At 42.7% G+C, this 12,266-nt stretch overlaps 1 protein-coding gene across 1 annotated transcript in view; it reads right to left on the bottom strand.

Annotated features, from left to right (window-relative positions):
- tmtc2b (transmembrane O-mannosyltransferase targeting cadherins 2b) overlaps positions 1-12,266 on the bottom strand; it is a 111,625-nt gene that overhangs the window by 27,188 nt on the left and 72,171 nt on the right. Inside the window, exons 4-8 of the mRNA XM_020639801.3 lie at positions 9,238-9,352; positions 8,665-8,750; positions 6,208-6,392; positions 4,748-4,826; positions 790-911 (exon numbers count right to left, since the gene is read on the bottom strand). Coding sequence (XP_020495457.2) covers positions 790-911; positions 4,748-4,826; positions 6,208-6,392; positions 8,665-8,750; positions 9,238-9,352 — 587 coding nt within the window. The remainder of the gene's footprint in view (positions 1-789; positions 912-4,747; positions 4,827-6,207; positions 6,393-8,664; positions 8,751-9,237; positions 9,353-12,266) is intronic.

Genomic DNA, 12,266 nt, shown 5'->3' with positions numbered 1-12,266 from the left:
GTGCAGATAATCTTGGGGTAAATATTCAACACACTGATTATAATTATCACTCAAAGCTTTACGACTTGAGCTCTTTTAAAGGGAGAAATAAAAAGGCTAACACCTGCAGCAGTTGTATGTTCTTTGTTAAATTATATTAGATAAGACATTCATAAAAAATAATCTGCACAAGTTTATGGTGAGTTTAAAAGATAAGTATCATAAATATGTCATAGTTTCCAACATCACAGGTCTGAATCAAGAAAAAATGTGTCTAACCTTTTAGACCTTCGCTTTTTAAAATCTAGTTAATCAACGGATTACATAATCTACCACATGCCAGCACAACCAAAACAGTATTTCCACCTTCAACAGAACCAGATTTCATTATTGGAAGCTAGCAAGTTAGTGATAACGCCGATACTGCCTACCCTCCCACATGGCCCCTTCTGCCCCCCCCCCCCCGCACGACTCAACCATGTAGAGTGAAGGGCCGCCAGAGCCAGGACATCATCAGGGTTGTCAAGTGAGAACCTCCCTTCACTGATTAGTACCACGACACCTCAGCAAGACTTGACAGTGTGCTCCAGTGTCCCAGACCCCCTCCCACTCCTCCATGCTAGCTCTCACTGCCCACCACACCCACATGTAGAACTTCTTTATCTTACCTACCTACAACCTAAACAGCATCGCCCCCCTTCAACAGACCCAGGCTCTTCCAGGGAGTGACAACTCTGACACTACTTTTCCGACCACATGGCCTCTAAAGCCCCCCTAAGTAAGACCCAGACGGGATGACACCGGTCTTACCGTCATAGCCAGCAGCTTTCCGTAGGTCAGGTGTGCAGGGATGTGGTCCGGCTTGGCTCTCAGAGACTCTCTGTACCAGTGTTCAGCTTCAGGCAGCTTGTTCAGTCTGATGTAGGCCTCTCCTGGGGGAGCAAAGGGAGGGGTCAAGTCAGGGGTTAAAGAGGTTAACATATTACATTTCTCATTTCTCATTTTTGCAGCTGCATGATGGTTCAGAACAGCTCTCTTTCCAGAGGGACTCAAGACATCCTCAAGTTGTCTGTGCATGATGTTTTTTGGACAATTATAAGGATGCAAATGGGAATTTTCACACTGCATGAAATAATCTGTAAGAATTGAACATTTCAAAAACACTCTGGCCTCCTCCTCCACCAGATCCGACCCTCCACCCGCTCACACCTGAAACAACAATAACCTCCCTCTCACAGCCGTCCGATAACACTCGTATTATTGCAGGAATCTGACCACATGAGCAGGTTATTGGACGCAACACAGTTCAAGTCAACATTAGAACATGCAGACGGGAAGAGCCTGGATGTATCACAGTTGTTAAAATCTCACCAGAACTTTTTTTTATCAGGGTTTAGATTTCAAATGAGAGGACAAGTTGTTTGGATTAAAGTGGCATGAGAATTTAATTCAGCAGGGATTTAAACTAATCACTCCCCCCGATCAGAAGCTGTGATAAGCAGCAGGTGAACGACACATAATCACAACTCAGGGACGTTTTTATGACACGAGATAAGAGTGTAAAAAGAAACCGCTGGAAACATGCAAGTCAGGAATTATTTAAGGCTCTATGATGAAACACTGAAAGCTCCAGACTCGACACGTTTCCCCGAGATGTAAAGTAAAACAGACCAATATATATTCAAGATATTATCAATCAGTGCAGCCTTATGTTTCTCATTCAAGAGTTGGAAATCCAAAACAAATCAGCTACATAATCAGAAAGGTCCCTGTCGACAGCTAACATCAAACATGCAAAAAGTCAAGCTGAGAGAGTTTCTAAAGTCTCCAGTGATGCCAAATAGAAATATTATTTTCAAAGGGTCAAAGTTTGGCACGAGTTAGGAACAGTACGGGTCGTTTATAAGTCAGGGCTTGAGTTTTAGATTTATCAATCATCAATTTGTAGAAACATGAAATACCCTGAGCGGACATACCTCTATACATTTCATCTTTATCTGTATATACCATATACATCAGTACATTTCTGTTGTTTTCTCAAGATTTTGACTCATTAATCTCTTGATCAAGGCGTGATGACATTGTTTTTTCCTGTTCTTAAAGATCCAATCAGTAAGATGTGTAGTGAGTGAAATGATAAAGGTACCTTACTATATGATCAGACATTAAGGAAACATGCTATGTTGAAGTGCTGGCTTCTCTGACAACAATGCAGCAGTCAGTATGTCCTCCTTCTAACTTTAGATTCTGCTCCTGAATGCTCTGGATTTGTTTGGACCAGAGAAGGTAGGCGGTTTTAAGGCCCCTCCACACAGCCGTTTTGGACGCCCCTCAGTTTGTCAGATATGAGAGCAGTTATCAGGTCAAACCAACAGGTGTTGCAGTGATGGAAGCGGTCAAGAGAAGTGGTTCAGATAGAAGTGATTGTACCCGACCTAAAAAGCCTCTGCATGTTTCTAATAAGCTCCACGAGCAGAAACGTGCTCAAACTAGGATCAATATTGGAGATGCTTTTGAAAAATGGAGAGAGGTTAGAACACAGAAAGGTTTACAGACCCATGCAGAGCTGGATAAACACTGAAGCTTCAGTGTCCACCACATGGCAACCTGTGTGAGCATGGACTCTAGAGAGGAGGGGGCGGGGGGAGACAGTTTTATGGACTGCAGTACCCATTTTAAACAATAGGTGTCAGAATTAAATGTTGCTCCTTAAAGAACTGCAGACAAATAACGGCTAAAATTAACTTTTAAAGTTGTTACGTTGAGAAAACGAGATATACAAGTCAAGAATCCTAAAAGATTTTCTCGTCCTCCTGGGAAAACATCGTTAAATAAAATGCATTGATGCATGTTGGCTTAGATTTCAGATATTTCCCACGAGCCACTCAGCATGAAAATATATCCAAATAAATAGTTTGAAGGTCTGTTTTGACGTGAACTTTTTCTTCGCTGATGGATTTAAAAGCAGCTAGAATACTTGTCTGGCCTTCCTGGCAGCAGACCTCGGCATGAGGTTTGCACAAACATCAACGTGCAATTAGAAGTGACGTCGAATCCAAGGAGCTGAAAAGCATCTCCTCGGAGTGGAACATTCCTCGGCCTACCAGAGAGTGTTGGAGCGAGACCAGCAGGGTGCAGATAACCACCCAGGCCTGCCTCTGATGAAAGCCTCCACGGCGTCTGACTAACAGCATGAGAGCGGCACAGGGACTGAAAGTGGAAACCTGTCCGAGCAGGTGTGCCAAGTGTGCAAATCGGTTCAGCAGGGACATAAAGCTAAGCTGCAGAAATCACAGATCTGTGGCTGAGTGGCTCCGCTACAGACGCAGAGCTGCTCCCGATGCTGACTGAAGCTTTCATCAACATTATGACATCATTCCAGTCGCTCTGTCAAATCCCATTTTGCTAACTCATAAGTAAACCTGTGGCATTACCAAGATTACAGACATCCCAGGTTTCCATGTGAGTGTGCGCGTGTGTGAGCTTGAGTAGCTGCTTGTGTATGGAGGGAGAAGGAAAGAAAGAAGAAAAACCCCAGTAAAAAAGCAAAGTGAAAGCAGCTCTAATGAGGCCGGGAGCAGCTGCTCTCCAGCTGTAATCCAACAAGCAGGGTTGTTCTTGTAGTAAAAAGCAAATCAACTCTAATTAACGAGATATTGTAAACCTTACAGAAGTCTGCTCAAAACGCTGTTTGATGATATAACCAGATTTTAAAAGTTCTTTTCATGATTTTTTATCAGACATTTCTTTAAACACTTGTTGGAGTTTTGCTCTCCTTTAAAACTTTGCATCATGTCAGCCATGGCAGGACATAAACTAAAGACTTCACAAAGACATCTTAACCTTGTGTTTATCTGAATCTTAATCGTAATCAGAGGTTTAGAGATTCACAACTGGTAACTGCTCATTTCCATAAAGTCCCTGTGAGCTCTGTTCAGTCAGCATCGCGGTTTTGTATCGTCAGACGGTGCTTGCCCTGCCCCTCTGGGTCCTTTTCTGGAAAATGAGTGCAGCTGAGCGCAGCCATGAGCTACAAGACCACGCAGGAATAAAGACAAAAACGTTCAAACAACATGTTTCTTTGTCTTTCTGAGGTAGCATTGTTGTTCATTTGGTTCCTGTTTTGACAGAATTTTGCTAAAGTCATGTAAAATAAGATGAGGAGTCTGTACATTGAGTTTTATTTTGAAATTTGCCAGGTGCTCTGTGCATTTCCTTTTCTGACTTCCTGTCTGGCTTGACCTATTCTGTCCAGCTTGACCCGTGCTTGCAGTCAAAAAAATGGCATCAAGCACTGGAGAGCAGCCTCCTGCTTCCTGCTGAAGCATGAAGCTGAACATGAGGAGAATATGGGATCTTTGATGGACATTTTTGTTCTTGCAATCAGACAACAAGGCCTTTATTGATTTTGGTCAAACTTCAGCTCACAGGATCGATAAAAACCTCCCAAAGTCTGAGATTTGAGTAAGTTTGAGTTTCTCCACATTCAAATCTAAAAGTGTCAAACAGATAAAAGCTGTCTATCCTTTGTCCTTCATTACGTTTGGTTCAGATCAGAGGCTGCTGGTCCAGATAAAACACAACGTCTATTTTTTTTAAAGTGACCTAGAAAACTTAGAAAAACAAAAAAAAATTCATGATGTATGGCAGCCATTTGTTCCACAATACTCCAGAAATAACCCCTAACCCCCCCAGGTCCACTGCCTGTGAGTATTCCTGGACTGAACACCAGCAGATATTATTCTTGAGAAACAAAAGCAGCTCTTACCCATCATGTTGTAGAGGCTCTGTGGTGCAAATTGTCTTGGCATTTTCTGTATTGCTTCTTTAAACACTGTGAGGGCCTCCTGTGAATGAAACAAACAGAGAGGGAAGGTGGGGGATGTTTGCATTAGTGAGCGTAGAGACCCTGCGAGAGAAACTCATTCCTCCCCTGCAGCCGGGGGCCCCCCGACACAGTGAATACACAGCGTGGAATTGGGGGTCGCTAGGAGGCTGGTTCATACAGAGTAGTGCGTAAAGGGTCTATCCTCAGTGTCACGGCAGTTAGGACGACTACAGCGGTGTCACATATTGACTCTGGTGTGGACACGAGTGAAGGTCCAGTGATTTGCCTCAGAGTGTAGCAGCAGGATGATCTAAAATGTTTTTTCTGAAGCAAATGTTGTGGTTAGAGGTTAGAGGAAGTGGGACGTTTCTCTTTCTGCAGCACGCCAACAATCTATGAGAGCCTTTATTGAATCTGCAGCGCCGCAGCTTCAGTCCTGATTGAATCAGCAGCGTCAGTGCTGCTGTATAATATAAATCTGCAGCATTGGAAACTCAGTGAGTTTAGCCAGCGCTGTAGGTCTTCAGGGGCATGAAAGAGAGGGAATGTGTTAGGAACAGCCTGAGGATAATCTGCACAAAACACTGTGTCCCCTCTGACACTGGCACTTTTGGAACATGTCCATAAAGAGGTGAGTATTTTCTCAGCGTCCCCTAAAGGCTCTTTAGGGAACTGCCTGCGTTTAATCTCAATTCACCCTGTTGTTAAATTTTCCAGCATGTTCTCTTTGTACAGGAGTAATCTCTGAGCTGCCATGTTTGCAGTGTGGGTGTTTGAAGGATGGAATATGTTTGCAGACACACTTAAAAATGCACAAATATGAGCCAAAATATATACTCAATACACATGTGCATGTCATTGCAATTCAACAGAACAGCTCCTACATGAGATCATTTTTCACCAAAGGTGAACGCAACTGCTCTTTCAGGAACTATGTGGCCCATTGTTGTCAGCATTTAACGCAGGCTATGTGCTTGAATGGATTTTCATCTCCATTACAACATGTGTACCTGCTTAAAGGTGAGTTTAAACTGATGTCTCGCTTGTCTTAAGTCCAAGATGATTAAAAGCACTCAAGGTCAAAGATGTGGCTGCAAAAACTGTAATTTCTAACAGTGTTGTTGAAAATGTCCGCTAATTGTAGCTCCACTAAAGCCAAGGTTACTCGACCATTTTCTTTAGAACATATTTTATTTCCAACAGATCCTTCACAATAAAAGTCCCTGAACATAATACTTTTAATTTGAAAATGTATTAGAAAATGTGTGGTTTTCAGCAGAAGCAACTTGAGAGGAGAGAAACGAGACTTAAAACTACACAGATCCAGTTACAAGCTACGACATAGTGAGGAGAGAACACAATATTTAAAAGTACACATGTATCTCTGAGCAGGCAGTTACCTCCTGGTGTCCCTGCTCGTGGAACAGTTTGCCCAGGTTGTACAGGCAGCTGGTGACGGAGCTCTTGTGCGCGTGGGGGTCCTTCAGGTTCTCATCCGGGATATCAGCGCAGGTCAGGAAGGTGCGCTTAGCATCATCAAGGCGACCCTGATTCATCAGGATGATGCCTGTGTTCAAGTAGGCCGCTGTTAAGAGAGAGAAAACGTGGAAATGAGTGTGGATTCACTGAGCCGTCACATAAATCATACTGAAGAGACGATCAGTGGTTCTTTGAGGTTTGAAAAATGAACCCCTGTGGGTCATTTTCATGCTTCACTCTATGATTTAGTTTAATATGGATCCTGTGTGTTTTACTTTTACTCGTTAAACTTTCTCTTGAGCGGACTCAGACAGAATCTAAGGATCGATGTGGAGCTGCAGAGTAATTAGTCTCTGCAGACCTTCCTATCTATACAGTCAGACTGATGGAATAAATTAACCTGAGACAGCAGATGAACCTCGATAAGATGTTGAGGTCTCATCAAATCTGTCCTGTCGTCTCTCCTTTAAACGGGTCGTCTCTCACATTATTTTATTTCACATCCTCAGAGTCTTATCTGTCCCACATGATGATGCATTTCATTGTTCAAATCTGAACTTCTTTATATTTTTTGAAAGCAGAACCGATAAGAAAATCTACAGACGGACGAAAGAAAGAACGTTTTCCAATTTCATCAGCTTTCTTAACTGATTTTAATTCTGCTTGAAATGTGACAGAAATCAATGGAGCTTTATCTCAAAGGGAGGATGGCTCTGCATGTTAATATAAAGAAATAACCTCTGTGGTTTTCTCCAAATTAGGCAGTGAGCGATGGAGTAACCTTGAAAAAGGCTTTAACTGTCACTTTCTTATTCTGCCTTCCACATGTCTGCCGCTTCAGGTAATTAATTAACCTTGTTATCGGCTGTACCCAATTGAATAATTGCATCCCAAATGGAATTTTTTCTTGTCTTACCGGGATCTTGATTAGGTCTATAATTAATCCAGGGACTAAAAAGCAGAGACGTTTGTCTGTCACTGACTGATGCCTGGAACAACGGGGAGCTCATTTAGTGCATGATCGGTGCAGATTGTGAGCAATTTGTGCTAATCAGGAAACAAACCTGCTGAAGACGGGGACGGCTGTGGTTGTAATGTGGTGGTTTATTTTCGCTGTGGAGTGTCTGTGTGTGTGCTCTCTCTTTCAGTGTCTGTGTGTGTGCCAGCCCAAGGAGGTGACTGGTGGCTTGACTTCCCCCCTCTGGCAGGCGATAAGCTATGATGGAGCTCTTTCCCCAATTAAACAATCAAACAAGCACATTGACGGGGCGCCGGTGGCCTAGTGGTACCTTTGTACCTTGTGCTTTCCTTTGTTTCAGAACTTGTCGTGAGTTAGTTGTGCTGTTAGGAGGCGTCTCCAGATTTATGATTTGTTATCTCCTTTTTTTTGTCAGTTAATAGGTAAGAAGTTTATTCTACTTTGGTTTCTTTGATTTCTCAGGCTAGTTTGGTTACTTCTCACTTGGACTTGTTTTGTTGCCCTGATTCACCCTGAAGTCAAAGCTCCAATCAGTAAGATGTGTAGTGAGTGAAATGATAAAGGTACATTACTATATGATCAGACATTAAGGAAACATGCTATGTTGAAGTGCTGGCTTCTCTGACAACAATGCAGCAGCCAGTATGTCCTCCTTCTAACTTTAGATTCTGCTCCTGAATGCTCTGGATTTGTTTGGACCAGAGAAGGTAGGGGGTTTTAAGGTGCCCCCACACGGCCCTCGGTTTGTCAGCTATGAGACTGGTTTATAGACCAATGCAGAGCTGGCTAAACACTGAAGCTTCAGTGTCCACTACATGGCAACCTACGTGAGCATCGACTCTAGAGAGGAGGGGGGGGGGGGGGGGGAGACAGCTCTCTCTGATGTTTGACTTTTGACTGCAGAACCCATTTTAAACACTCGGTGTCAGAGTTACATACTGCTCCTTTAATTCCTGATTAAATGTTAATGTCATCTAATATACTTTTTGTAAAAAAGAGTCTCCTCGTCTGCTCTTTCACGTTGTATCTTCACCTCGTCTCGACGTGGCATTACAATGACCCTGTTTGGAATCTTTTAAACCAGGAAAAGATGAGGATGATGTGGGGAATATACGTGGAAAGGAGAGGACGCAAGATCAAAAACACTTGTTGGATAAATGAGATTCATGTGCTAGTTTCAAAATGAATTATATCATTCAGTTATCTGGTTGAAAGGCTTTGGTTTTTAAAGTCACACCGCTGTGTTGAACGTTGAATTCACTCTTACACCAACTGCCCTTTGCCACCTTCTCCTCTCCTCTCACACAACCACAGCCTGTGTTCACTGTTGCCTGGACACAGCACAGCCACGACCACAAGAGCTGCAGATTGTCAATAAAAAAAGAAGAGCTGTACTTACAAGCCAGAGTTGGCCGGCTCCCAATGGCCAGCTTATAATAGTGGAGTGCTTCTGAGAACTTGTTGCTCTCCTGTAGCAGCAAACCGCTGGAACAGACAAAAGGACAGATGGTGCAGACAGTTTAGAGCTCGAGAAAAAACTGAAAAGAGGAGACACTTCAAGTTATAAAGAACTGCAGTTAGGATCAGACGAGAACACATGCAGCTGATAAAAGTGAGGAGGGAGATTTAGATGTGAGCAAACCACAGACATGTGAGCACACTGTGAGTGTTGACTGTGGATGCTTTGTGTCCACCCCCCACCCCCCAGGCTAAAACAGCATCATTAATAACCCTGTCAAACAGACGACACTCTGGAGATTACAACACAAGACGGCAGCACTTTCTCTGAGAGAACAGCACTGATCAATGGATACACATGTAAAGGGAGAACTCGTTCATTTGTGCGCACACACTCAAGTCATTGAAGCTTCTGTGAGTGGAGACACACTGAAAAGAAAATCTAATATATCAGTTTAAAAAGCCTCTCAGGCACATTTAGACATCATCAGAGATGTGTAAAACACAGACTCACAGGTTATACAGCATGTCGGCCATGTTGCTGCGGTAGTAGAGGGCGTTTCTGTATGCCTGTTCGGCCTCCTCCATGCTGCCCTGGCTCTTCAAGACATTTCCGAGGTTGCCCCATGCTGACAGGACACAAAAGAGAAAGTTAATAAAAAAGAAAATGCTGTTTAACCCTCTTAAATACGACTTTGTCAGGATCTAAAAAAAAAGCACCAGGAGAGGGAAAGTAATTATTTTCTTTTCTCATTCACAGCCGTCCACTGACACACGCTCTGTGTTTTTTAATCCCTGAAGTGGACGTTTGTCTGCTGCACCTGGTGCACCAAGACATCATGGGTAAAGAGAGATGACACACCAGGGGAGGTTTGTGCCAAAACCACCAGTCATTATGACAGAGTGCATGAAAAGAGGACCACCACGGAGCTATTGCAAAGCTAACAGCATTGGAGCTGAATGGCAGTAACTGACAGGTGAAACAGGGTCGCTAAAAGCTTTTGTACGTTTTGTGCAGGCGCTGTGGAGTGTGAAGATTAATGTTGAGGTAGTGATTGGACGAAAAGAAAATAATTGGTTTAAAAAAAAAAAAGGAGCCTGTGCAGATTGCTATGTTATATAAGGGGAAACCTGCAGAGTTGGAAAGAAAGGAATGGAGAAAGTGCAAAAACCTGCAGTACCTCAAATGTCCACTTGAGGCTGTCTCCAAAAGCAAAGGCATCCCCATTGGGTACCAAATTAAAATGTGCTTTCATCTGAATAGCTTATGTTTTTATTGGCCAAAGGGTGGGGGTGAATTGTTTTTATAAGTCATCAGTTTGGATTCAATTTAAGATGAGTTGTGCATGAATAAGCATCCACCTCTTTGCCTCTTTCTAGATTAATCGAGCGTTAGGGCATGTCGAGCATGTTTACATCACCTGACAACCGCAGAAAAAAAAACAGAGATTTTAAGATAGGCTGCAAGATTTGCCCACTTGTGACCTCTAAACAGCACACAGGACACCATCTCAATCACTTATAGCTAAGTCCTCGTCAGAATGTTACTTAGTGATGTTTACATCGAGTGGAGAATCCTTCATCTTGACCCTCAAGGATTAAAGTCTACAAAAGTACGGGGTTAGGGTTTGTATTTTTCGATGTGGCTGGGTCCGTAATGCTCCTCCTTTCTGGGTAAGACAGGATTCTGTAAAAGAACAACCCGAGCTTATTTCCTCGTTGGCTGGATCATCACACTGAACAACAACCCAAAAGATTAAAACACGTAGGTAGAAATGACCGGCAACTTCTCTGCAGCATGCAGCAGTAAAACGCCTCTATTTGTCTGCCAGGTGGGCGGTTCCACAAGTGTGTGATGTCACGTTGAAGCTATTAAGGGGTGACATTACTGAGACTTCATCCATGGTTTACACAGTCTCTGTATCTAACCTTGTGTCTATACTTTTCCATTGAGTTTATTTTAAAGTTGATGCACTTATGATATGTAGACGCATCAAACAGTAAATCTGCATAATAATCTTGTACAATATTGCACATTTAACACTTCTTTGTGTAAAGATTTTGTTTCTTCCTGCATCTGCATCAGTCGTATAATCAGAGATATCAAACCTTGGCTCGTGTTGCTTTTTCCAAAATGTGTTCAAAGTGCTAAAATATGCAGTGAGCCTTTAAGCAATGTGTTTAAGGTAATTAGTTGTGTAAAATTTTATCTACATGTATGAAATCCCCAGTGATGGTGCAATGTAAAGGCAGAAAAAAGTCAACATTTCCTGGAACAAAATCATTTAGGACCTTTCACAGGTACAAGTTGCTTTGTGCATCTTTAATTTTCCAAGTTCAAACGAACCAGTGAGTGTGTTTTCTCTTCACTGTTTCATAAACATGATATTGAATGTGAGTGGGGGACATTGCTGCAGCTCTGCGGGGCTGACGCTCTGCCAAAACAAACAGCTGTCATGCCTCAGCTCCACTGCAGAATCTGAAAGGGAAATTAGCTAACACAACATGTCCCCGTGTTGCCTTGAGAGTTCCTCCTGCCCGCTCCGCTTTATCTGCAGCAGCTCGGACAACTTTGGATTGGACTCTGTTTCTGGTGACCTTGAATTTAAAGGCTGCTGAATATTTTATTATTGTTGTTAAAGTTGCCAGTTTGGGAAGAGTGACAGTGTCCTTCCAAGTGAGATCAGACTTCTGGTGTAATTGAACAGATTGCATGCTGGGTAGGAGATGATACATGAGCTCTCATAAACAAAAGTCAAATCAAAGTGCTTTAGACTGGAGTCATACGAGTCACTCTGGACTACTTTTGCTTCTGAGTTAAACTTTTACAAACTTGAATATTCTGTCAGTGCAAAGGCTGAGACATGAAGAGGGGACATTGAAGCAGCTTTACATTGAATTATTGAAGGTTTCAGAAGAGAGAAAGCACACGTTATTAATTAAAAAGCTTGCTCATTATTCAGACAATGTGAATAGAGAGCATTCAGTATAAAATCTGTACTTGATGGAGCAGATATACCTGCACTGGAGAGGTCACGTTAACCATACACCTTACCTTTTGGATGTCATTTCTTTGAACAATGATGGAGAACTCTAAAGGCTGTCTGTGATTCTGACAAATGAGAAAATGAGGCTGCTCCAGCGTACCATTTTTTTAATTTTCACACAGGAACTCCCGTGAGTCAAGCATCAATAATGTTGGAAAATCCTACCTACCATGTCACCGTATGACACAGAGAGCTTTTGCACGGTTTTTTTCAGGACAGATCTGCTGGACAAAGCCATACTGTAGGTCTTTTCATCCCAATTTGAGGGATAACTGCAATCTGTAAAAGTATTCAATTTCTGCTGTCTAAGTGACCGTATTAAGCTGATGCTTGCACCACTCAAAGCTAACGTTTTGGTGTTATTGAGCCAACAATGGTGCAAGCTAACACTAGTATACTTGCTCAAGCAGACACGCAACACAGTAACTTGGTGGTTTGATTAGCATGAGCCATGCTGGAAATGCTGTCTCAGCCTAACGACAGGCTGAGAGCTGGA

The sequence above is a fragment of the Labrus bergylta genome, chromosome 7, assembly GCF_963930695.1.
Source record: "Labrus bergylta chromosome 7, fLabBer1.1, whole genome shotgun sequence".
Taxonomy (NCBI): domain Eukaryota; kingdom Metazoa; phylum Chordata; class Actinopteri; order Labriformes; family Labridae; genus Labrus; species Labrus bergylta.
This window is presented reverse-complemented; position numbering and strand designations above follow the sequence as displayed.